Source organism: Lindgomyces ingoldianus (genome assembly GCF_010093535.1).
Source record: "Lindgomyces ingoldianus strain ATCC 200398 unplaced genomic scaffold BDR25scaffold_27, whole genome shotgun sequence".
Lineage (NCBI taxonomy): Eukaryota > Fungi > Ascomycota > Dothideomycetes > Pleosporales > Lindgomycetaceae > Lindgomyces > Lindgomyces ingoldianus.
In genome coordinates, this window is record NW_022985188.1 from 439,686 (window position 1) to 463,486 (window position 23,801).

General features: G+C 47.7%; 11 protein-coding genes across 11 annotated transcripts; 7 read left to right on the forward strand and 4 right to left on the reverse strand.

Moving 5' to 3' along the window:
• Positions 1-43: 43 nt before the first annotated feature.
• BDR25DRAFT_358134 (uncharacterized protein) lies at positions 44-1,020 on the forward strand (the record flags this gene model as incomplete). Its single annotated transcript, XM_033695892.1, has 2 exons — positions 44-927; positions 960-1,020. Coding segments are annotated over 2 exons (945 nt in total), but the record flags the coding sequence as incomplete, so codon positions are not given.
• A 619-nt stretch (positions 1,021-1,639) lies between these two features.
• On the reverse strand, positions 1,640-3,588 carry BDR25DRAFT_233152 (uncharacterized protein; the record flags this gene model as incomplete). Its single annotated transcript, XM_033685429.1, has 4 exons — positions 1,640-2,586; positions 2,665-2,963; positions 3,013-3,299; positions 3,349-3,588. The coding sequence occupies 4 exons, from the start codon at positions 3,586-3,588 to the stop codon at positions 1,640-1,642; spliced, it is 1,773 nt and encodes a 590-aa protein (XP_033544708.1).
• Positions 3,589-4,534: 946 nt separating this feature from the next.
• On the reverse strand, positions 4,535-5,562 carry BDR25DRAFT_60213 (uncharacterized protein). The gene is made up of 3 exons (XM_033698799.1): positions 5,448-5,562; positions 4,785-5,392; positions 4,535-4,729 (listed from the first exon to the last, which is right to left on the reverse strand). The coding sequence occupies exons 1-3, from the start codon at positions 5,492-5,494 to the stop codon at positions 4,653-4,655; spliced, it is 732 nt and encodes a 243-aa protein (XP_033544709.1). The 5' UTR covers positions 5,495-5,562; the 3' UTR covers positions 4,535-4,652.
• A 203-nt stretch (positions 5,563-5,765) lies between these two features.
• On the forward strand, positions 5,766-7,933 carry BDR25DRAFT_291289 (uncharacterized protein; the record flags this gene model as incomplete). Its single annotated transcript, XM_033688580.1, has 2 exons — positions 5,766-6,617; positions 6,741-7,933. Coding segments are annotated over 2 exons (2,045 nt in total), but the record flags the coding sequence as incomplete, so codon positions are not given.
• Positions 7,934-7,980: 47 nt separating this feature from the next.
• Positions 7,981-8,896, reverse strand: BDR25DRAFT_60222 (uncharacterized protein). The gene has a single exon (XM_033698800.1). The coding sequence runs from the start codon at positions 8,835-8,837 to the stop codon at positions 8,028-8,030; it is 810 nt and encodes a 269-aa protein (XP_033544711.1). The 5' UTR covers positions 8,838-8,896; the 3' UTR covers positions 7,981-8,027.
• Positions 8,897-10,279: 1,383 nt separating this feature from the next.
• On the forward strand, positions 10,280-11,684 carry BDR25DRAFT_374147 (1,3-beta-glucanosyltransferase gel1 precursor; the record flags this gene model as incomplete). The annotated part of the gene is made up of 2 exons (XM_033697309.1): positions 10,280-10,445; positions 10,495-11,684. The coding sequence occupies 2 exons, from the start codon at positions 10,280-10,282 to the stop codon at positions 11,682-11,684; spliced, it is 1,356 nt and encodes a 451-aa protein (XP_033544712.1).
• A 564-nt stretch (positions 11,685-12,248) lies between these two features.
• On the forward strand, positions 12,249-14,016 carry BDR25DRAFT_305316 (S-adenosyl-L-methionine-dependent methyltransferase). Its single transcript, XM_033690389.1, has 6 exons — positions 12,249-12,389; positions 12,504-12,547; positions 12,679-12,761; positions 12,827-12,849; positions 13,016-13,773; positions 13,842-14,016. Exons 1-6 carry the CDS (start codon positions 12,306-12,308, stop codon positions 13,876-13,878), a joined length of 1,029 nt encoding a protein of 342 aa, XP_033544713.1. The 5' UTR covers positions 12,249-12,305; the 3' UTR covers positions 13,879-14,016.
• A 73-nt stretch (positions 14,017-14,089) lies between these two features.
• On the reverse strand, positions 14,090-15,378 carry BDR25DRAFT_305318 (uncharacterized protein). Its single transcript, XM_033690390.1, has one exon. The coding sequence runs from the start codon at positions 15,240-15,242 to the stop codon at positions 14,349-14,351; it is 894 nt and encodes a 297-aa protein (XP_033544714.1). The 5' UTR covers positions 15,243-15,378; the 3' UTR covers positions 14,090-14,348.
• Positions 15,379-16,747: 1,369 nt separating this feature from the next.
• On the forward strand, positions 16,748-18,212 carry BDR25DRAFT_344629 (mannitol dehydrogenase). Its single transcript, XM_033693957.1, has 2 exons — positions 16,748-17,831; positions 17,882-18,212. The coding sequence occupies exons 1-2, from the start codon at positions 17,073-17,075 to the stop codon at positions 17,921-17,923; spliced, it is 801 nt and encodes a 266-aa protein (XP_033544715.1). The 5' UTR covers positions 16,748-17,072; the 3' UTR covers positions 17,924-18,212.
• A 157-nt stretch (positions 18,213-18,369) lies between these two features.
• Positions 18,370-19,310, forward strand: BDR25DRAFT_305320 (barwin-like endoglucanase). Its single transcript, XM_033690391.1, has one exon. It carries the CDS (start codon positions 18,760-18,762, stop codon positions 19,270-19,272), a length of 513 nt encoding a protein of 170 aa, XP_033544716.1. The 5' UTR covers positions 18,370-18,759; the 3' UTR covers positions 19,273-19,310.
• Positions 19,311-20,621: 1,311 nt separating this feature from the next.
• Positions 20,622-21,645, forward strand: BDR25DRAFT_316495 (uncharacterized protein; the record flags this gene model as incomplete). Its single annotated transcript, XM_033691604.1, has 5 exons — positions 20,622-20,730; positions 20,799-20,946; positions 21,077-21,160; positions 21,402-21,430; positions 21,641-21,645. 5 exons carry the CDS (start codon positions 20,622-20,624, stop codon positions 21,643-21,645), a joined length of 375 nt encoding a protein of 124 aa, XP_033544717.1.
• Between the last annotated feature and the right edge of the window lie 2,156 nt (positions 21,646-23,801).

Here is a 23,801-nt window from a genome sequence, read left to right on the forward strand (position 1 = left end):
GAAGATAATCGCACTCTTCGGCGATAATCATCAACACTCAAAGATTATATGCGCTAATCTCACGCGACGCTCCATTGAACGATTTGCCGAACTGTTGCAGGAAGCTTCCCAGGAAAGCAAAGACGAGCTATGCCAGCAGACGATCTCTGACTTTGAGCAAACTTTTGGCTCTTGTCATGCGTCCACTATTCTCCTCACAAAGCTTATCGCCGACCTTTACGCGCACCAGGACAAGCTAGACAAGGCAGAGCAGATGTACTATAGAGCACTAGAGTGCTCTGAGGACGTCCCCATACCCTCTCCGGAAGACACGATTTGTCGTGACCTTCTTTCTAGCTTAGGTCAAATTTACCTTCGCCAAGGTAAATGGGACGATGCTGAAAGGGTGTTTAATCAGACGCTAGAGCAACACGAACAAGCTCCGGACCAAGGGTCCACCCCCCCCATAGGTGCTATCAGCGGCCTATACCAGGTCTATCTCCACCATTTCATGACTTTGCGACAAGAGCGGACTCCGCGACAAATCAGTCTGAACTATAAAATACAAGCTAGGGATATGATTACTTCCCTCTCCAACCTCTGCGAGAAGTTCAACGCGGTTTGGCCGTCCTTCCTTAGTCTTCTTGGCCGAGTGTTGATATGGACTGGGAAGGAGGACGACGCAGTTATCGCATTCCAGCATCAATTTCGTGTTGCTGAGTCAAATCTAGAACAGGGTGGAACCGTCTGCGATGGCTGCAACAGGCCGCTCCATGCAGGTATGCAACGATTTGTGTGTAAGGCTTGCATTGATGTCGATCTCTGCGGCGTCTGTTATGAAGAGTATGAAATCGATGGACGAGTGTCTCGGGAAACGGCTGAGAACTGCCAGGCGCACCCATTCCTTGCCGTACCTAGAAGAGGGTATGATACTTCGGATTTTCCGTTGTCGCAGTGGCTGACAACTATCTCAACTCGAGAAAACTAGGGGAAGATAACCTCTTCGGATTAGCTTTTCTTATCCTGGCGCTGGGCCTCTGACTTTCTTTCTTCCCTTTTTCTTTGGTATCTCATTAGCAATTAGGACTAACAGAGACTACTTTGAGAAGATAGAAATAACGTACTAAAGTCCTAATTAATAGCTGCTCTTACATATGTCTAGGCTAGTGATTGTGGCTGAAGAGAGTAGGGAAGTAGAATAGTCATGCGTAATGAACTCCCCTGTATTGAGATATATTGATGTAGTATTTGCAAAAGCGGTCGAACGGAGCATCCAAATTTAGAGCGTTAAGCGCTGAGGAACAGTGATTGGTCGAGAGGACTGCAAGAAGGCCCTTGCACGATAGGGGGCGAAAGAACAACAGCGTGCTGAAAGGGTGAAGGAGGTTTTGCAAAGTACTGTAATACATTCTAACTATTCATACACTTCAAACTAAAACAGCCGCCACCTAGTATACAAAGGAAACCTGTTATAGGTCGGAATCTATCTAATACTTCAGCGAAGTTATGCTTTATCGATGACGCGGCCATTTATGACCTGCGTAAATGACAGTACCTGATCTGATCTGATTCGATCGTTTACCTACTCAAACAAAAGAAAATCCTGCTAGGCGTTGTAGCATTATCGTGTCGTGGCAGATAAATGAAATATGCAGGGATATTACAGAGCCGCGATCTTTGGGAGCGGCTTGTTCTTCAGTTCGTCGAACGTCATCCTCCTCTTTTCTGGTTTTCCAGCAGTCATGTTTTCACCAGCTTTCAGAATCACTGGATCTTGAGGCAATCTACTGACAACGGTAGTTGACCTGCCAACATTGGCTGCTCCGGTTGGCATGTCAGAATGACGCAGAGGGCTCGCAGACCTGGTTTTGCGGAAGGGCAGACCCCCTGAAAAACTTAACCTTAGATCCAACTCTCTCTCGAGCTCTTTTCCAATGCTGACTTCAGTGCCATCGGGGCTGCTATCTGGACTGAACTTGCTCAGCAGGTCTGCAGACGAAGACCTGATGATCTTTGAAGGTTGACCTTCGATGGTCTCCTCCTGACCTTGGAGTCGCGGTTTCCAGCCTTTCGCTTTCCGACCATACTGAGCGTCCGGTGTTGCATCCGGCGCGCTAGCGCGTCGTACATGGTTGGACCTGTGGTGTTTCTTTGAACGTGTTCCAGGAACTGGAGTACCGTTCAGAATTGCATATGCTATCGCGTTCGCAGTAGCTCTATCATGCGTGCTCGTAGTTCCGGATGCAGGACTGCCTCGACCCTCATCAGGTCCTGTGGAACCACTCCTTGAGCTCCAAGCTACACTACCTGATGGTGTGGCAGAACTTAGACGATGAGGACGTGTGAGCGAGACTGAAGATCGAGAATAGCGGTTTCGATAGGAGAAATTATGCCCTTGCTGTGTATGAGGCAGGTGCGGATGAGAGCGTGTTGCCGCAGACACTAAAGGAGAAGGCATGTTGGGGTGTACGGCGCGCCATGCCGACGCTGAGTATTGGGCTGGAACGGACAGCGGGACAAATCCTGATGGTGCAATAAGTGAGCTCATACGGGGAGGAGGTGGTAGATGGTTGTATGATGCAGAAGGGTAGAATATGGGTGGAGTCTCTATTGAACTCGAGCGTCGAGGTATGAAGGCGGGAGGGAGAGGCGGAGGCTGAGCCTGGGAGGTGAAGATACTCAGACCTATGGCCCGAATTGGCGAGGGTGCATGAATCGTGGATGGAGGGGAATTAGAGGCCAAATCTAGAGTATCAACATCCACGTTGGAGTTATTCGAAGGAGTACTCCTGTGTGTCGACACAGAGACCCGGCTCCGGAATTTGTCAGAGATGAAGGAAGCACTACGTGTAGGAGACGGTCTCCGTGACATCGCCGGTGTACGTTGGTGCTTTTTTGGTGGTCGGTATCCATGCTTAAGGACATGTGCTTCAAAGGGACGCCGCACGACAGCGAGCATGCCGAAGAGGGCACATGAAGCAACCCTATAAGCTGAGTTAGTTGGCGATGAAGTGAAGACCTCATTGCACATACAGCGCTATCATCGAAAATGCCATGCCTGTACGTCCAACAACGCACGCTGTCCCAGCTTCCCAGCCCGGAAGGCTACGACCACCAGGCAAGCAGACAGGTCGACGTGCGACGGTGATTAAATTCCAGCCAGAAGTCAAGAGCCATAGGATACATAATGTGACAGCAAGGCGGATGGCAAAATACGAAGTTTTCTTGATGATAGATGGATGACGTCTTTGGTGCTTCCATATTCTCTGCTTGAGAGAAAAGATAGTGTGGAGGAGGATATAGCCTATGGATACAAGGGACTAGCTTAGATCAGCCAAGGTGTGTGATAGCAAGGTGCAGGGTGCTTACAGAAGCAAGCGTGAGAACCTCCGATGGGATGTTTGTAGAGTCTCCTGGGTCCGCGCTGATCAAGTAAATTGTAGTAATGAATGTAAAAAGTGAACTCCAGAGCAGCACGTTGAGACAGATAGTAATGGCAAGTAGCGTCAGTTGTCGGCGTGGAAGCTTCTTGAACTTGATGATGATGAAGGAAGCTTCAGGTTTGGATGGCTGGCTAGCTACACCACTGCTGCCGTTGGACCCAGCCATCAATTGTCGAGGCCTACAGTCACCTAGAGGTGAGCTGCGGGGATGGCAGGATAGTGCTGGTGTTGGCGAGGAAGGAAGTTGAGGTCGAAGAAGAGGCGAAGGCAGGGCTCATCGCGAAGATGAATAGACCACCAAAGACCTTCAAGACTTTGGAATAGAGCTGCAATTGAGAGAGAGCGACGGACGTAGGTAGCTTCCGAAGCTAGGAGAGTAAAGATGGAACGATGGTCCGAATTGAGCCTGAACACCCACCTCCGACCAGCCACGTCTCAGGAACGGTGGTAACAATTGTTTAGCGATTTAACGGTACTGGATGTATTAGATGCATCCCGAGAACGTGGTCGTAGCAAAATGTGGGAAAGTAAGGAATGTTGCGTAAAAAGTGGGAGCGAGGAATGTGTGGACGTGAAGCCTCCCTCGAGAACTGGGGGCCGCTATTGCATAGCACCAAAGGAAACATGTTGATAAAGCTAGAGGGATCCGAATTCTATGTGATACACGCGCATTATTAATGAAGAAAGAGTATTGATGAACTTAGCGGTCGCAGAAATAGCACTCTGGTACTTTGTCATAAGGCTGCGATCGAGAGAAATTGAGTGTTGGTTATGCCTCGACTATCGTTCCATCTGCAACACGTGCAAATAAAGTTACCCAGGGGTACCTGCATTGCCGCATTGTCATATCCCCTCGACAACCAATAATCCCGACAGGGCGAGCCAAGCCTCGGTAGTGTCAGCGGCTCTCCCTGTGGCATCACCAGTACCACCATTATTCCGAGACTGGAACGGGGTCTGAAGCGATGCGCACAGATGAGCCTAACTTCATCCATTTTCTTCCGGGTCTGCTGAGAGATACCTATTGGTCTCCAGAGGAAAGATCCCTGAAATGGAAGGACATTAACGGTTGTTGTAATGCGTGAGAATGGGCATTCTGGGCCTCGTCATCGTTGATGTGCGAGCGGATCTGGGGATGGACATCCCGAAATGTCTTTGGAATTTCGGGTTCAATCTGGACGTCGCTCTTTCAAATTGGTCTTTCGCCATCACTTAGTGGTGGCAGACTGCTTAGAGGATGAGGAGAAGGACCAGTAGTAATATCAGAACAAATATGAGTACCCCAATACAGCAGCTCGACCACCGATCTATTGGAGCTACACATTAGTATATCCACGCAACTGATGCCACGGGTGCAATTACCTTCGTTCTTCTTGATGACCCAACCAACCTTCTTGAGGCCAGTCTGGAGCTTTCCGCCAACCCTATCGGCCACGTTGTCGACATCATCGAGGAGTTCCCCTTGCTCTTCTAGTTCGCGGCCCATATCATCAGCTTGCTGTCGCAGGTTTCCCACGGTTTTGAAGACACCATCCAGAGCCTCATCTTGCTCGTGCATCAACTCGACTTGCCGCTCCTGCTCGAAAGCTGCATATTCATCCTGGTCGTCGAAGGAATCTGGGTCGGGCAACATGTCTCCGTTCATAGCAGCCTTCCCCTTGTTCTGGGCATCGTAGACCGTCTGCAGGAGCTCCTTCCGCATGTTTTGAACTTCATCTCCGACTTCCTTGACTAGTCGCCTTCTACGCTCTACTTCGTCGATCTCAAGGCCGAAGCGGTACGGGTCATGCTCGACAGCCTTGACGCTCTCGATGAGATCTTCGAGATCCTGGCTGAGCTCTTGGAGCGTCTGTTCGAGCTCGCTGCGGGCTTCTCGAAGCTCGGGAGAACTGGCAGACGAGGCCGAGGACCGGATTCGCAGGTACGACGCAAACAGGGGCCGGGTGGTGTTGAGCGCAGAGAGAACGTCTCTGGGGACATTTGTCAGTGCTAGGCGCCCGGATACCGGAAGGGGAGCTCTCTCACGCTTGAACTTGCAAGAAGGGGTCGTCATCGTTCGATGTGGACATCATTTTGGGCGAGATGACACGGAGCCGCCCTGAAATTAAAGATGATGGGGCAGCCGCTGGGTAAAAGGGTTGCGGGTCACGGAGTTTGGTAGATGTTCAACCACGATTATGCCGAAGCCTGCACGTGACTCGCACAGACCTCCCAAATTTACCTGGAGTCTAAATGGAAATTTTGGTCACCTCCATCAAAACACCGCATATCTGACCAGCCATTGGATTTACCGATTTCGGGAACCAGGTCAACTGCACTCATCGATATATGGTAATCTGGGCTCCATGGGTCCGGAATCCCCTCTTCCTTTTCCAGCTGAATTCGGTAGCGTTGATGAATATGTGAACTCACTTCTAGAATTCACGACATCGTCATGGCTCTTACAGACTCTTTGTGGAGGGGTTCACATCCTGGATTTCTACACGAGAACGCCGGATCTCTATGCCGCCATACTCCCTAAGTCATGGAGAACATGGTTCAAAGCACGGGATATAATGGATATCCTGGACCTATTAATGAGAGAGGATCTAAGCCAGTTTGACGCTGGTAAGGAGCAAAGCTACCATTCAACATGGCGCGGAGGCGTGACTCCTCCAGACGATCTACTGCAATATCTGAAGGACGTGCGCAAGCACCTCTTGGGAAGGTCCTTTCTTCCCTCGTCCAGCCAGAGCAAAATAGCTCGTCACATTGCCGTTGGTATGAAGGTCAAGAAAGTCCACGAAGTCGACAACTTTGCTCGCTATGTTGACCAACTGACTTCAGAAGTAGCAGCAGCTAGGAACAAAGAGATCACACATCTGATTGATTTCGGCTCTGGGCAAAATTATCTGGGGCGAGCTCTTGCAGCGCCGCCTTACTCGAAACATGTTATTGCCGTGGAAAGCAAATCACACAACATTGAAGGCGCAAAGAATATGGACGTTCTCGCAAAGCTGGTTCCAAAACCATTGGTGATGAGGAATAAGAAAGAGTACCGCGCAAGACTGAAGAAGCAGAAGAAAGCTGCAAAATCGGAGCCGAACGAATCTGGGCCATCCCCAATACCTGATCATCAGAGACTCGAATCAGGGGGCAATTTATGCAACTTAGATGGCCGCAAACAGACGTCAGCAGGGGAGGCTGTTCACCTGGGTCTGAAAAACGTCCCCTGTGAGTCAATTGGATGTAAGCCATTTCCAGGGCCAAAGCCGACAGGATTACCACTCCCCAAACCTAGTTTAGAAATCGTCACGCCAGAGAATAGACCAACGAAAGATGACCAAACTCTGGAAAATTCCGAAGCCAGCCAAATCAGGACAGCCACAACTACGCTCCAAGTCTACACCGACGGCCATGGAAGTGTCCAGTACGTCGAACACCGTATCAGAGATGGTGATCTCGGAGCCGTTATTTCACAGATTCTCGATAGCTCCCAGATTGAGGACAACAGCGTAAAAGCAATATCTAACGACGTTGAAGAGGCTTCTAATCTCAACACCATGCTAAAACTTGCTGAACCAAACCTTATGGTGATTTCTCTCCATTCCTGCGGCAATCTTGTTCATCACGGTTTGCGGTCGCTTCTTCTAAACCCTTCCATATCTGCCGTGGCGATGGTGGGGTGCTGTTATAATCTTGTGACTGAGCGACTTGGTCCTCCAACGTACAAGCTTCCGACCTTAAGACCAAACCATCCTCGTCTTTTTTCTACAGCCAATGCTTTTGATCCCCACGGGTTTCCAATGTCAGAGCGATTAGCAACCTACCCGTTACCGCGCACTCCAATGTTCTACGCGGACGGTGTCGACACCTCACCTGAGAGCTCCAAAGGAATCCGTCTTAACATCACAGCACGGATGATGGCTGTGCAAGCACCACAAAATTGGGGCCCTACCGATAGCGAACTCTTCTTCACTCGGCACTTCTATCGTGCGCTCCTTCAACGTATTTTCCTCGACCGAGGTGTCGTTTCCGCACCCGTGGATCCGGAAGACATTGTTGGCGGCACCGTCTCCGCCTCTGGACACACCAGCAAGGTAACCTGGACACCTCCCAATGGCCGAGGACCAGGCCTTAGCTCTAACGGGTCTACTACACCCCTCACTATCGGCACACTGCGCAAATTTGCTTACAGTGATTTCGTCTCTTATGTGCGGGCCGCCATTGAAAAACTTACGACTCCTAATTCATTCTGTGAGATTGATCCAGAGTTTATTGCGGAAAAGATGGAGGGCTTGACGGACGACGATATTAAAGGGTACGAACAGAAGTACAAGGAAAAGAGAAAGGAGTTGAGTGTGATGTGGAGTTTGATGGCTTTTAGTGCTGGGGTGGTTGAAGCGGTGATTATTACAGATCGATTGCTATGGCTTAAAGAGCAAAAGGAAGTGGAAGAAGCGTGGGTCGAACCGGTTTTTGAGTATAGCCAGAGCCCAAGGAATCTTGTTGTCGTGGGGATTAAGAAGTAACACGCAGACACGGACCACATTTCCTTTGCTGCGCTTCTCGCAACTAGAATGCTTTTCTTTGAGGATCGCATGCAGTACTTTCGATACTCCTGAATTACCACTGCGCAATCCCAGTATATCCATATTCAAAATCGAGAACCACAAGCCGACCTACTAGAAACGCACCCCCAAGAACAACTTCCCTTCCTCTTCTTCCATTTCCAGCTTCACCATCTTCGCTCCGCACCAACAAAACGCACTTCTCACTACCGTCGGGGGCCTGCAATGCGTACCTGTAGGCTCCAACCTGTATTTCATCTCCGCCAAAGTCAATCACGATGACCGGGCACTTTGGTCGAACGTCACAGTCAACAACGTATTCATACATTTTTTTGTCTGAATGGTATACTTTGTAGGCTCGAGTAGCGGAAACTAGGGTTTCGTGTATTGACCTGGGGACCGTGATATAGGGTGTTGAGGGATCGATTCGTGCGGTATACGCTCTAAGCTTAGCCTTCTCAAATACTTTTCCGTTGCTGCTGATGGAAAGACTGGATATGGGGAGAGACACCCCTGCCCTCTGCGTCTGGAACCAGAATACGGACGTGAGGTCGGAAGGAGATGGTAGTGCGGCGAAGGTTAGGGAACCAGGAGTAAAGGGGGACTGGGATATGCGCATAGCTGCCAGTCTTGGACAATGTGGCTGGGAGAGGGTTGAGAGGGTGTTGAGTTTGAGGAGGATGGGGTGCGAGGAGTTCTCAGGGGAAGGGATGTAGTAGTGGTTATTGCGACCGGTGGTAATGGGCAAATGAGGCGTTTGTTTCTGCTTCTCTAAGTTGGAGGTCATCATTGGGACCTGCACGGGAGACGTAGACGCGTAAGTAGTAGTGAGGAGGGAGAAGCCGACAAGGAGCAGCCGAAGCATCTTGGCTACGAGATGCCGTGCTTCAATATCTGGAGATTAAGTGATAGGGGTATATCAAGAGCTGAGGATAGAGAAATCTGACTTAGACACGGTGAGCCTATATTAAAAACCATGCCCACGTGGCCTTTGTGGCATCGTTGAGGTGATTGTGAACGAATCATTGGCTAGAGCAGTTATTTGCTGTTTCTTTGGGACGTAATGACCGACGCGTCCCATAGAATGCTGTTCAACCTTGGATGATGATCGAGGCGTTTCTAGAGCGTCCAAAGGAGGGGCCGAAGTGTCGGATAGGAGAATTGGAGACAGAAAACTTAAAGCAAGTTAAGCAGTGTCTGAGGTCAACAATCGAGTATTGTTCGTATTGCTTGATGGAATGAGCCCCCATCTGGAGACAATGATGCTGGTCAAAGTGGCACACAGTAAAAGGGCACACTGAGTGGCATTGTTCAAATCGGGGGAGATAGCGCCGAACTTTTGTGAGACCGGACCTTCGATTATTTTGTCTATTTTTGCTTCCATGTTCCTCTGGCCCAACATTGCAGTAGTTTTCAGCAGACATCTCATTAGTGTTCAGCCCGAAAGATGCTATTTCAGTCCTTATTTTGGGAAGGAGTGGCATGTTCTAGTAAGTGCAGCGGTCGTGTCTCCAGCCAAATATCAGCCATCTCCAATCTCTGCGCCTGTAGTGAGCGGCGAGAGCAACCACAAGGAGTACAAATACCTCCCCTATTTCGGGTATGCACCTCCCAAGTAGTGCTGTTCGGTAATATGAAGTGCATTAGTACTGAAAGTATACGTCACTATTAGTTCCGATCATGACTTGGTTCATCAGCGCCTCAAAAAGCGACACTGAAAGGTTAAACATCTAATCTAACATTCCCTTCAGGGATCAGATTTCTGTTGTGTTCGACTCTACCACCACGCCTCATTGGAATCTCCGCTCGGTCCCGAAAGATATATGTGCTAATCCAGCGACCTACACAACGAGGCTGTGTCGACGCCGGAAAGCAGAAGGAGTAGTCAAAGCTTCCATGACCGATTCCTGAATTCTCCAATAGTTGGAAGTCTGCCCCTTTCCAAGCCTGAGAGGAATCCCCAACCGCCCTTCACAATTCCCCTATGCGCGCTTGGCGGCTTGGCTTCTCACTTCCGCTCCGCTTCGCTGAGAGACGCCAACGCACATCTTCTTGGCAACATGATAACACCAGACATGTGAGAGAATTGGCATTTCTTGCCTGCTCCACTTAAGGGGGCAGTGCGAAACTAAGAAATTTAGACTCGGGAGTGCAACTCTCTCATATACCAGGAGGCTCTGATCCTGCTTTCTATGCTCAATGTCGCTGTTTGAACCTTTCGCTCTATCTTTACCAGTCACTCGTTGAAACATATCTTCCATTTTTTACTTCTTTATTTTAATATCTTTTACTTTCGGGATCCTCGCCATGAAATCCTTTGCCGCGCTTTTCGTTTTAGGAGCTTATGTAGCTCCAGCATTCGCTATGGTCGTTCCGCGAAAATCAGGGAACCTTACACCCGTGACGGTAAGAGGAAATGCCTTCTTTGCAGGCGAGGAACGATTTTATATTCGAGGTGTTGCCTATCAGCCCGGTATGCAGCACATTGTACTCCCTCTTTAACCTTATACTAATTTTTAAAGGTGGTGCTGCGGATGCTGCTGATCCTCTCCTTGACATTAAGAGCTTGAAGCGCGATATTGAGAATTTCAAGAAGCTTGGAATCAACACCATTCGGGTATACACAATCGATAACTCACAGGACCATGACGAGGGAATGAAGTTGCTTGACGACGCCGGGATATACTTAGCACTAGATGCCAACACCCCGAAGTACTCTCTGAACCGTGAGACCGAACAGACACTCCACCGTTCCTACAACGATGTCTACCTACAATCTGTCTTTGCAACCGTCGACGCTTTTGCTGGATACAACAACCTGCTCCTGTTCTTCTCTGGTAATGAGGTCATCAATGCAAAGAACAATACTGTTGCGGCTACCTACATCAAGGCCGTGACCCGCGATATGAAGCAATACATTTCGAACCATGCATCTCGCCAAATCCCCGTGGGGTACTCTGCTGCCGATGTCGCCGAGAACATCAAGCAACAAGCGCTGTTCTTCAACTGCGGCACCGAAGACGAGCGTGCTGACTTCTTCGCCTTCAACGACTACTCCTGGTGTGACCCATCTTCATTCACCCAATCGGGCTGGGACAAAAAAGTAGAAACGTACAAGGACTACAGCATCCCTCTCTTCCTATCCGAGTTCGGCTGCATCACCAACACACGTGAGTGGGGTGAGATTGCTGCCTTGTACTCGAATAATATGACCGGCGTATACTCCGGAGGCTTGGTATACGAGTACACTGTCGAGCCCAATGGTTATGGTCTTGTCGAAGTCACCCCCAATGGCAACATCGAGCCTAATGAGGACTTTGAGCGCCTTGCCGAAGCTTACAAGAAGACCAAGAACCCGTCCGGTACTGGTGGCTTCAACGAAAATGGCTCACCGTCGCAATGCCCGCCTCCAGATGACGAATGGGAGGTGGAGTCCTCTCTCTTGCCCACGATTCCAGAAAATGCTAAACAGTTTATGAACAAGGGTGCTGGCGATGGACCTGGGCTTGAGGGTGACGGAAGCCACTTTGCTGGCGAAGCCAGCATGTCTACTGCTACTCCCGGATCTGGAATTCCAACTCGCACTCCTGATGGTCAGGCTGCCAACAACACGGGTGGTGAAAGTGCAGCAAGCTTTGGTGTGCACATCCCGTTTCAGTTCGTGGGCATGATTGCTGGGAGTGTTATGTTTGGAATGTCGTTGGTGCTTTAAGTGGTTTGAGGACGGTGGAACGTGTTTGACAAGGGGTATGTGACTATAAGATGGTTGGAGACGAAACACATAGAGGTCTATTCAATATTTAGCATTTTGACCTCGGATGGTCTTTGGCGTATTTATTCTAATCATCAGATCTTTCGTTTGTCCCGGTCTCCGTCAGGGTACTGTTATGGTTTAACTGTCATCGCGAGGCGCATCCTTTTTTCTGTGAACGTAGCATAGAATATATGAATATTTGCGACTTTGGACTAGGAGGTCGGGAATTGTCGAAGAGAGCGGCCGACCGGAATGGACTGGCCACTAGCGAAGCCTTTTTAACGGAGGTTAAATCATTCTCGTAGGTCAGTCATAAAACCCGAAGTCTCAAGGAAACGTGCGAGCTATCAGTCACACTATGTGGACTTTTAGAAAGCAAGACAAGTTGAAGAGAGCTACCCAGCAAGTTTCCATGTCCCATTTAGATACCCACGCTCTGTGGCTTGCGCACAGACGATCCACTTATCCCATCCCATCAACCCACCCATTGCAATGGAGGGGCAAATCCCCATCACCTGAACACTTAATTCCCTCGCAATCCCTCTGCTCATAATCCCATCTCTAAAGTATCGTTCCACAATGGCGGAGAAAACAGACCCGCACACAACATCCAATTACGTTGCCTTCGAAGGGGACGCTGACGCCCTGATTCCAGAAAGCGATGTGAGTCGTGCGCCATAGCCCCGGGTCCCTCCCGTCCCATGAGCCCTGAACCCTTGCCCGGCAGAGCAGAACACAATGCGGCACCCACAGAGAGATGCTGACTGTTTAATATAGGACAGTGGCGATACGGATTCTGCGATTGGTGGCGTGAGTTATGCGTAAGTGTTATACCTCCCTCTATTCCAGACCCTACACTACATGCAGACAATACCTGCCAAATGATTTTCTAGGGGTTTAAACTTTAGGGATGGTGATGCTGATGCTGATTGTTGGTTGCCGGGACTTGTAGGTCGAGTACGACGAGTGCGAGAAGTGAGGTTTATGCGCTAGTGGAGGAGTTTGGAAGGACTTATCATGGGTTTAAAGCCGGCAGTATGTCGATTTCGTTTATTTAGTTTGCTTAGAGAAATTAAGGGTTGCTAATTAGAGGGTTCTAGAATATATCATGCCGAATGATGAGGTACGTCAGTCACGTGCCTTCATCCTCAATCAACCTCCCAATAGTGGAGTGTAAGCGTAGAGCTAAGATGGGATTCTCTTACCTACCTTCTCAAATCCCACTAGACTATAGCTGGACAAACTCCTTCAACCCTGTTCCCATCCCCTACAGTACTAACACCCCCAAGAAAGAGCGTGACCGTCTCGACCTACAACACATGCTCTTCCTCCAGACTGTCGACGGTCGCCTTTCAACCGCGCCGCTCACCTCCCCCCGTTCTGTCCTCGATATCGCCACTGGCACCGGCATTTGGGCCATGGACTTCGCAGAACAATTCCCATCCGCGCAGGTTCTCGGCACCGATCTCTCCCCCATCCAACCTTCCTACGTGCCCCTAAACTGCTCTTTTGAAATCGCCGACGCGGAAGATGAGTGGAATTTCTCGCAGCAGTTTGACTACATCCATGGTCGGGCGCTGATGAGCTGTTTCACCGACCCTCGAGAAATGATTCGAAAGGCGTACGACAGTCTCGAACCCGGAGGGTACCTAGAGCTCCAGGATGGTTTCTTCCCGTTCCGCTTCCTTGATCCTCAACCTGGGCCTGAAAACCCCGTGCGCAAATGGCTAGAATACTGCGAGCAGGCATCCCGCATCTCCGGCCGTTTGTGGGACAACGTGCAGCACTATTCCCGCTGGATGGCGGACCTCGGCTTCGTTGACATTGTCGAGAAGCGGTATAATTGGCCGTGTGGGCCGTGGGCAAAGGGAGACAAGATGAAGAAATTGGGGGTGTATTTTTATGAGGATTTGACGCATGCCGTGGAGCCGATTTGTATGAAACTGTTTACGAAGTTTTTGGGCTGGAGCGAGGAAAGGGTGAGGGCGTTTGTGGCAGAGTTGTTGCCTGCTATGGGGGCGAGGAGGTTGTATCTTTATGAGACTGTGTAAGTGTTGTACTGGGACGAGATGGGATGGGATGCGGTTTGAGGGGAGTTTGCTGACGGGTTTGCAGGGTATTCGTATATGGCCGGAAGCCGCTGAATGCTTGATGTTGGAATTGAGATGGTATATAGATTGAGAGTGGAAAGGGTTGGGGGATGAGCGAGCGACTGAGTATTTTGTTGTTGTATACCACTTCTTGTTGGAACCTCTCATGCATTTAGCGAGCGCGGCCCTTGAATGTTGGCACATTATCCTGGATTTTTAGGCCTTGAGTGTTTTGTGCGCCTCGCGGGATACAGAGGAGGCTTTAAAATATGTTGATATTGACAATGATAACAGATTCCATTCTCCACATGAATTATAGCAATGATACCTGAATAAATCAAGAGGGGAGAGAGGGGTATAGAATGGTTTTGTAATCTGAATAAGATAAAAAGCAGGCCGTGAAAGAGTCGTAGCAGATAGAAAAGCTCCAAGGGTCTATTGATGCCAATGATGCACACAGTCCTCCAAGATTTCCCATGTCAATCTCCCACGAACAACACCAATGGTGAAAAAGCCCAGCCACTGAATGGACTCAAACTCGTAGGGTCGGGTGTGGAGACGGTGATCGTCCTCTCAGAGCCGGAGAGCTTGGCCTCAGCATCGGACTCGCAGCGGCGCTGAGAGCGTCCAGGCTGAGCTGGCTGATGGTATCTAGATTGGCCTGGACATCTTCCTCGCTCAGGTCGAGCATCAGACGAAGCTCATTAGCCTTTAGCGCCCCGCCCAATCCAATCATCAGTTGCTCCTTGTGCTCACTTCCGGGAATATCATGATAATACCACCGAAATCCTAGGTCAGAAAGAGTATGGGGCTCCTCCGGGCGGGTGATACGTGCCGAGACTCGTCGAACGTCCATTCCGAATACAGCTGAGACATGAGCTTCAGTCCCCAGTCCCAGCGTCGAGTCACGACGGACAGCTCGGGGGACCTTGGCGCCCTTCTCGATGGGCAACTCATTCAACCGGTTTGAGGCCCCGGCATCTTGCAACTTTGCTCGTCTAAACACGGCGTTCTTGAGCTCCGTCACGCCCACGACGATGTAGAACTCCTTGTTGTCTCCTGGCAGATTCAGTATCCATGCCCTGGCCTCTGGGTCCTCGCAAACCGCCTCGAAAGCCCGTGCCGGCTGCATGCTAGTACGCTGAATCATCTGCTCAGCGCTGACCCTCAACAAATTCGGCTGTCTGTATATCCTCCCCAGGTCGAATTTCGCGCCGTAGTTGGTCATGAAGCGACCCTCCGCGTCAACGGAAAAAAGGTCTTTGTACCGGAGCTGAATATGGTAGTCATTGAGGTCGTCGATCTCGGCATGTGCTTGCTCGGAATAGAAGCCGTCTTTCTCGGGGTGCAGGGGGTGTACAAGTAGCTGGCCCACTGTGACTTCGTCTGCGGGGAGCGGTTTTGGGAGGAGGCCGTGGAGCACCATTTTGGGCAATCCTGCAATGATTTGTGGATTTCGATTGAGTAATAGGACAAGAACAAACGACAATGAGAGGTGTTCGGGATTTCAGCCCTATGTGTTTGGCTGTAGGGAGGTGTAGGTCGAAGAAAGGTGATGATAGTGCGATCTTCACAGCTGAGGTGTCTCGCATGAACGAATCAGCGCCCTGGACCCTGGAACAAGCTTAATTTAATTGGGACTAGTGATTATATTGGCTTGGCCTTCACGTTTCTGTCCGCGAGCTGGGCATTGGAGGAGAACTCGATGCCGGAGAATGTCAAAAAAAAAGCGGTACTCGCTGAGCATATTGCTTTGTCGAGAAATGTTGAGCTCGGTGTTGCACGAAGGCCATAAGGCCGTGCGGCTGGTCCTGCAGCCTCGCCTCCGAGGATATTATTTCCGATTGACGGCATAGAACGTCAGAAACGGGAAAAGCATGCATCAATTGGTTGAGCGTGTTGAGGCTTAAAGGCGTGCCTGGATGATGATCGTTTGTCATCACAGTTCGATGAATTTGCATTTCCTCCTCTCCTTCCTCCTCTCGATTCGCATTCCTCTACCCCGAGTGAAGCAGACTCGGTATACTCGCGAAACTTAGTATCTTTTACGAGTTATCTTTTGACGCTGGATGGCTCTAGACCCGAGCCCTTACAGCCACCAGCATTCACTGAGAGTTGACAAGAAGGCGTCAATGGCTCAGTTGGCCAACCGAACACTGCGGAGCTTACGGTTCATGTTGTCCACTTCTGCGACAGAGAGCCGTGGATGCGATTTCTTCAAAATAGGCGATAACGATAACGATAACGATAACGTGCCTCATGCCCAATCTCAAGTGGAAAACTGAGGTACCGGAGATGGTGAGGATTGAGTAAATGTTTTGCGTGCTCGATATTAACTTGACACCTATTACTTTCTCAAACGAGGCAGGATCAATGGCAGAGTCTTAGCCTCTCAAGGACACAATGTTATGTACAATCTTTGTCAAGCGTTAGTCAAAGTCCATATAGGCTGCTTCTAGAGGGAATGTTAGAGGGACAGTGGGGTTATATGTGGCACAAACATTGCACCCTAAAGAGGGGAAGTGGCAAAATGAGTGCATATCCATTCTGTACACGAGCGAAGAGGTGATGGTGTGAGTTCTGTCATGATCGCAATCGCTGACTGTGCAGGCCGCAGAATGCACAATTAATCCATGGCTTGGGCGTGGCGGTTCCGGTGAAAAAGGACAGAGAACATTGAAATTCCGAAGCTTTGGGCAGCGCAAAAACTTCGCGCTCCTTGTGATCAAAGTTGGAGAGAAATTGGATGCTGGAGACGGAGCCGCGATGTTTTCTTGGTGGAGAGAGAAATTCACGCGTGGAGGAGTGGGATGTCGCACACGTGCAGGGGCGCTCGGGTTCGGTAGGCGTCTGTGCACTAGAGAAGACGCTTATCGATACGAGAGAGCTCCGTGGCAGGCGGGGCAAAGAAACATGCATTCACCTCATCAACCCACACACCACCCCTTATCGAGTTTAGTGGCGCAGGCAAACCCATCCCTTAGCCCACCATTCTCCAATTAGGGCGAATCAAGACCATGGAGGCATCTGAGACGGCCCTTATGACGTGAAATCGCATAAGGAAGAGCACCCACGTCACCGGGTCCTCAACCCCCAGCTAGCCAAAAGCAAGGTGCCTTCTCAACCTTTTCGTGAACTACTTCTACCCCTCCTTCGCCCATCTATTTGTCTTCCATCTTTCTCAGTCACAAATTCCTCTGTCCATCTTCACCTTAGAATAGTTCTCTCTCACCACGTCACTCGTCAATTCATCAGCATGCCTACCCCCATCCCGCAAGCCGAGGAGCTTAAGGACCTCTTTAGCCTTAAGGGAAAGGTCGTTGTCGTCACTGGTGCCTCCGGCCCAACCGGTATCGGTATCGAGGCCGCTCGTGGCTGCGCTGAGTTCGGAGCAGATCTCGCTATCACCTACAACTCGCGCTCGGCCGGTGCGGAGAAGAATGCCAAAGAGCTCAGCGAGAAGTACGGCGTCAAAGTCAAGCCCTACAAGTGCAGTGTTGGCGACTACGCCAATGTCGAGAAGCTCGTCAACGATGTCATCGCGGACTTTGGCAAGATTGACGTCTTCATTGCCAACGCGGGTAAAACTGCCGACAACGGCATTCTCGACGCTACCGTTGAGCAATGGAACGAGGTCGTCGAGACCGATTTGACCGGTACCTACAACTGCGCCCGTGCTGTTGGTCTCCACTTCCGCGAGCGCAAGACCGGATCCCTCATCATCACCGCTTCCATGTCTGGCCACATTGCCAACTACCCCCAGGAGCAGACCTCATACAACGTCGCCAAGGCTGGCTGCATCCACCTCGCCCGCTCGCTTGCTAATGAATGGAGAGACTTTGCTCGTGTCAACTCCATCTCACCTGGATACATTGACACTGGTCTCTCCGACTTCGTTCCCAAGGACATTCAGGAACTCTGGCACTCCATGATTCCCATGGGCCGTGACGCTAAGGCCAAGGAGCTCAAGGGTGCCTACGTCTATTTCGCCTCTGATGCTTCTTCCTACACTACTGTGAGTTCAATCGGTCACTGACGTGGCATCCGAAACTGACGAATCCTTAGGGTTCCGATCTCATCATCGACGGTGGCTACACCACCCGATAAGCGTGTCGCCTCAAATACGAGAGGTACTAGGAGAGTCTGGTGTGGACATAAAGGAAAAGTGCTCACGTTCAAGGTGCGATGGTTACTGTCTTCTTGTATTTAGCTTACTCGAATGAAATGGTCCATTGCCTGGTAGCCAGGTGAAGTTAGTAATGGACTCTAGCCTTGATTCTTTTGCCTTTCGGTTCTCTATTCGCATACTCCATGCGGTTTGATCGGGCTATCCTCTAGGCTGTGCGACTGACTAGAATGGTAATGCCCGACATTGTCATTCGAGCTCTCCCAGGATATCGGTCTTTCGTCAAACAAACCACGACTAGAATTGTTTGAACCCTCTCGGTGAGTTCCATACAGCGAATAGCAGACCCAATGACACTTAAACAGGACCTGAGTTCCATCCAACTATAGCTGATTTTTCCCTGTGAGGGCCACCGGTGGCACATAAATGCAGTTTATTGAGGGAGGTCGCGGTACCGAGTACTTGACCGAATGTAACCCCCCACAACAGTAGCACGCCCACGCCAGCGCAAAGTCTAGATATAAGAAGGTAGACCTCAACCTTCTTTACCTTCCTCAACCCAGCCACTTCTCTTCCCCAAGTATCCCAATAAGATTTAATATGTCGACCCAATTCTTCATCCTAGCTCTTCCTCTTCTAGCTCTTGCAGGTAGGTATAAACTCTCACTCTCAACTGGTGATCAGCTTCACTGACATATTAACATATATAGGTCCACAAAGTTATTCAGGCAAGGCAACCTGGTATGGCGGCAATCTGCATGGCGGCATGTGTAGCTTCAGCACCTATAACCCGCCCTCAAACCTGCACCTGACCGCTATGTCCGATTCGAACTGGAACGGAGCTTCAGCTTGTGGGTCCTGCGTCCGCATTACCGGCCCCTGGGGCAACAGCATCACCGCCATGGTGGTAGATCAGTGCCCAGGCTGTGGGCCAAACCATCTCGATCTCTTCCCAGACGCTTTTAAGGCCCTTGCCGATCCAAACACAGGTGAAATACAGGTTAGTTGGGATTGGGTGTCTTGCGAGATCTCATCGCCGATCGTCCTCCGTGCAAAGGAAGGCGGATCAAAGTATTGGTTCTCGATGCAGGTTTTAAATGAAAATGTGAGCGTGAGAAGTCTGGATGTGAGTACGGACTGGGGGAATACGTGGGAAGGAACAACGCGACGGCCGTACAATTTCTTCGAGAAAGAAGATCATGGCGGGTTTGGAGCTGATAAAGTGACTGTGAAGATAACGAGTTGGAACGGGGAGGAGATAGTGATTTGGAATGTTGGAGTGAATGGTGAGGAGCAGACGACCGCTGAAGGAAATTTCCGAAAGATCTGAAGGATCATGTATCCTGTTTGGTGGAAATTGAACTTGACGGAGAAGTGAGGTTTACGTGAAACTGGTCGGCGAGTAAATATACTATTGATGTCACATTAGTTAAAACGGCGGAAGAATGTCAGTTTAGGGAACCGATACTTTTGTTCTATTGGTAGTTCGAATCCCACACCTTTACTGCTGCATGTTCGATTCGAAACGGCTTCGCAATTATTGAGCAGAACGTGCAACTTCCCGTTCGAGGGAGCTCAAACGGCTCGGGAGAATACTCGGAGGAGTAGGATCGTTGCGTTGCTGGGAACGGCCGAGTTGAGTAAAAAAAAAAAAGAGGAACGAAGGATGGTGGCTTGCAGGGGGACACTGCGGGGAGTTTTTAACGAGGTGGCGCCGCTGCTTGGCAACCGCACGTGGTGAATGTCGATGGCCAGGGGTAATATCGAAAGATTTGGGGCACTAATCTCGTCCGAGCTTAGCGAGCTATCACATGGGACGAAGAGCAAACCTATAAATTTGACACGGCATCAACTCCACTACCCCACTTCTCGCTGCTGCTCCTTTCACTTTAGGATGGATGGATGGGGAAAGACCATAGAGCGACGCAGGACCGTTTGATGCCTACTGCGATAGGCACTAATAAGCACTGCACCATGAGGTTGCTTTTGTGCCTTCTTGTTCTGGCTGACCTGAAACCAAGAATTGACGTGCGCGATGAGTAGCAGGGGTAATATCAAAATCCGGGGGCACCAAGCTATAATAACTCTAGTAATTCATCACATGGTCTGGGCCAAAATCAATTTCTCCTTGGCTCCACTCAACTATGCCTTGTTACACTCCTCCACCGCGACATCTTACCGAGGTCACTCCACACTTAAGATACTGCAAGGGATGATCCTCCTTAGCACCTTCCATCAACAACATCAGTCGTCTACATCATCACAGGCCGCGTCAAATGGCACCGTCGGCGACGCGGCAAGCCTGGTGTAGGGCAGAGGCCAAATCCCAATGGGTCCTGGCGGAGTATTACAGCCCCCTCGTGACCCAAAAAAAACGGTTATGCTACTTCAGAGACCCTCTTCGGGTGTGGGGAGGCCTTTCTTGGATCTTGGAAGGTGTGAGACGATACATGTATATCGTCAGAATACTTAAAGGCTCAAGGGTGACCCAAACTATGGCTAGTGAGGCTCTTTGATCTTCTGTTCACCTCTCTGCCAATCCAGTGATCTCACTACGGCGTATTTATTATGATATCAAGGCCTTTCATTGCTGTCTTCGCAGCATGTTCAATATATGGAGCTACGACAGGAAGATTGGCTCATCGTCAGGACAGCCTAACTGAAGATAGAAAAAGGAATATGATTGCCCTCCAAGGTGTGCTCAATAACATTAGACCGAATGGAACCGAGGCACCTGGAGCCTACCCAGGCATCATCGTTGCATCCACTTCTACAGAGAATCCAAATTGTCAGTTCCCTTCTTGTGCTCGGCTCCTGTCATCTTACAACTCGTGACGGAAAGTTGATAATTATCAGACTTCTACATGTGGACACGAGACTCGGCATTGACGATGAAGATGCTCATCGATGAGTTCTTGCATGGCAACACTGGTCTTCGGATATATATTGAGGACTATCTAAAAGCACAAGCCATCATCCAGACCGTCAGCCAGCGCTTCCAACAGTACGTAATACGTTACGATTGAGCTTTTTTTAGTCCGTAACTTCTCAGTTTGTTAGTACGTACGTACGTTACAGGTGAATTGATAGTCTCTTACGTAGCGTAACTGTAACGGCTTACAATCCTCCTACAGCTGTACTTCTCACAAGAAGTTACGCCGTAACTGCTGGAGTTTTCACCTTCAAGCCGTCCTCGTCCTTGTACAGGGTTCCCAACCGTACGTACTACGAGTCGTAGTATACGACCCGTAACAGTCACGTGAGCCGTTGAAACGTAGGAGAGATATGAGTTGTAACGTATGACTAGAGGAGCGCCCATTACAGACTGTAGTACGTCTTAAAAAGGCAACTTTTCTTACTAAAATAGGACCTAATTAGACACATGTAGGATTATGTTAAAAGCGTGTTTAAAGTTACATTCTTAAAGTAATAATTAAGTAAAAACTCTAAAGTTTATAGAACATTAGCGCTTGTAGTAAAGGCTAAAAGTAAGGTGTACTATTTTATGTAAATAGTTAGCTTTTTAGCTTATAAATTATTATTAATTTATCTACATCTATTGTTCTACCTACTATAAGCTAAATATTCTAATTCCTCTAGCGCAGCAGGCGTACTGCTTTATCCTAAGGATTCTTTAGAGCTAGCTTTTTCTAGCAAACTAACATATTTTATTATGCTAGTTCTTATTACCTTACTAGGTTAAAAGCCTTATTATTTTTCTCTTTAGTTTTATTTTAAAGTAGTACACTGTCTAATGCTTATTTAAAGAAGTACTTAGCTAACACTAGTTTTAATAATAAAGTAGCTTTTACTATAAAGTAAGATAACCTCTAGCTAGCAAATAAGAAGCTAAGGCCTAAAAAAGTTAAGTATTATGTAAAGCATAAAAGCTAGCTCTGTAGGAACTAGCAGCTCTTCTAGATTTAGCAGCATAGAGCAGATTTAGTGTATAATAATAAGGAAGACAGCTCTAAAGTAAAGCTATAGCTCTATAAGAGGTGCCACGCTAGAGGCGTTTATAAAAAGGTAAAAAAAAGTTAATAGTTACACTTATATTATAAGCTACCTTAGAAAAGAACATAAGATTAACATTTTTAAAAAAGGTCTTTTACTTAACACACTAAAGATCTTAGTAAGTCTATTTAAAGCTACTTATAAAGTTACTAGCTTATTATATATTATCTTTTATAGCATATAGTAAGAGGAAGTGTTATAAGTAGTAGTTATTAATTAAGTTATTTTTTATAATATTTTCTTTAACACAGCATTATTAGCAGAACTTTAAAGCATTTTTACTTAAAACTAAGCTAATCTTCTTGCAGCTTTTTTAGTTTTAAATACTACATTTTCTTTCTACATAAATAAGGCCTGCCTACGCTAGAGAGTAGAGATTTAAATAATACTAAAAATAGCCTAAAGTAAAATTATGTTAAGTGTTAATATATAGACTTTTCTAAACTACCTCTTCTTTCTAGGTGTAGTGTTGCACTTTATTAGTATATATACCTTAGCTTATTATTTTAGCGCCTTAGCATAATAAAAATTAACAATAACATGCTTACTTATACTAATATAAATGTTAACTACTAGCACTGTAATATACTTATTAGCTTTTACAACCTATATAGTAACTATATAAAGATAAACTAAGCTAAAAAAATTATTAAGGTTATTAATAACTTTAAAATTATATTAAAATTATATTATTTAGTAGCTAATAATGTGTTAAATAATAATAATAAAACTATCTCTGCCCTTACATAACATCTTAAAAGGCCCCTTACCTCTAAGCACTATATACGCTGCGCTAGTTATACAATCTAGCTAGTAGTTAAGGCAGTTATATATAGGAAAAGAATAAACACTTTTAAAGCAGCGCTAGCCTAAGCTGCTCCTTAGAATTAATTTAAACTATACTATTAGCATAAAGTTATAAGTAAGCTTTATAACTTTATAAACATAGTATTAGCGTTACATAAACACTAAAAAGCTTTTATAACTTTTTAAGCTACTTTTAATAATAAAGACCTTTTTTAAAGCTTTAAAACTTTTAATTTTATATAAGACAGCAGCGTACACTAGCACAGCGTGTCGGTTGACCTAGGTTCGATCGAACAAACGTACGCCCAAGGGGCGTACTAAGAGGTGAGCAGGCAAAGATTATCTTGTTATTAACTACTGCCCTCTCTCTTTGTACAAAGAAAGAGGGCTCTTAAGTACACATAGCCCCTAACGCATAGGCTAGATAGCTAATGTTTTAGGTAACCTAATTTAGCTATACGCGTGTACAGACATAGCTGTACTTATGTACAAACACTAGCAACTTTTTACTTTTATAAAGTTACTTACTTATTTATATGTTAATTTTACTTTTTTTTTTTTTTTTTTTTTTTACTTTTTTACTTCTTTTTTTAGAGCTAACTTTTAGTGCTTTTTTTATTTATAATATCCTCTAGCTTTTTAGCTTGCGTATAATTTAACTTACTTTTAGAATAGTGCCTATGCTTAGCTAGAGCAAGAAGAAGTTCTTACCTAATTATATAAAAAAAGTTATTAAAATTGTGTATTGTCTATTCTTTAAAGTTATTCTGCTTTTATAGTGTGTACCTTCCTCTTAGCAGCTTACGCATGTTAGAGAGGATGTACACTGCGTACAAAGCTTATTATTATAGTAAAGGAGAGTCTATATTTATCCTATTATGCAGAAGATCTAAATCTACCTCTCTGTGTAAGATTGTTTTAGACACACGTGTAACCCCTAATAACTCTTTATATAAGGTGTATAGAGACGCTATAACTTAGGGGGGAGTGTAGGTTAATTGCCTTCTGTGCGGGCGATTAATCCCTAGAGAGGGGGGG

What these genes read in the sequence shown, in the direction of transcription:
- BDR25DRAFT_305316 (XM_033690389.1), top strand. Translation starts at nt 12,306, where the DNA reads ATGGCGGAGAAAACAGACCCGCACACAACATCCAATTACGTTGCCTTC. An exon ending in CCCTGATTCCAGAAAGCGAT is followed by an intron (nt 12,390 to 12,503) that starts GTGAGTCGTGCG and finishes TGTTTAATATAG; the next exon opens with GACAGTGGCGATACGGATTC. An exon ending in TTGTATCTTTATGAGACTGT is followed by an intron (nt 13,774 to 13,841) that starts GTAAGTGTTGTA and finishes ACGGGTTTGCAG; the next exon opens with GGTATTCGTATATGGCCGGA.
- BDR25DRAFT_344629 (XM_033693957.1), top strand. Translation starts at nt 17,073, where the DNA reads ATGCCTACCCCCATCCCGCAAGCCGAGGAGCTTAAGGACCTCTTTAGC. An exon ending in ATGCTTCTTCCTACACTACT is followed by an intron (nt 17,832 to 17,881) that starts GTGAGTTCAATC and finishes ACGAATCCTTAG; the next exon opens with GGTTCCGATCTCATCATCGA.
- BDR25DRAFT_60213 (XM_033698799.1), bottom strand. Translation starts at nt 5,494, where the DNA reads ATGATGTCCACATCGAACGATGACGACCCCTTCTTGCAAGTTCAAGC. An exon ending in CCCTTCTTGCAAGTTCAAGC is followed by an intron (nt 5,393 to 5,447) that starts GTGAGAGAGCTC and finishes AAATGTCCCCAG; the next exon opens with AGACGTTCTCTCTGCGCTCA. An exon ending in GGTCATCAAGAAGAACGAAG is followed by an intron (nt 4,730 to 4,784) that starts GTAATTGCACCC and finishes TAGCTCCAATAG; the next exon opens with ATCGGTGGTCGAGCTGCTGT.
- BDR25DRAFT_60222 (XM_033698800.1), bottom strand. Translation starts at nt 8,837, where the DNA reads ATGCTTCGGCTGCTCCTTGTCGGCTTCTCCCTCCTCACTACTACTTAC.
- BDR25DRAFT_305318 (XM_033690390.1), bottom strand. Translation starts at nt 15,242, where the DNA reads ATGGTGCTCCACGGCCTCCTCCCAAAACCGCTCCCCGCAGACGAAGTC.
- BDR25DRAFT_305320 (XM_033690391.1), top strand. Translation starts at nt 18,760, where the DNA reads ATGTCCGATTCGAACTGGAACGGAGCTTCAGCTTGTGGGTCCTGCGTC.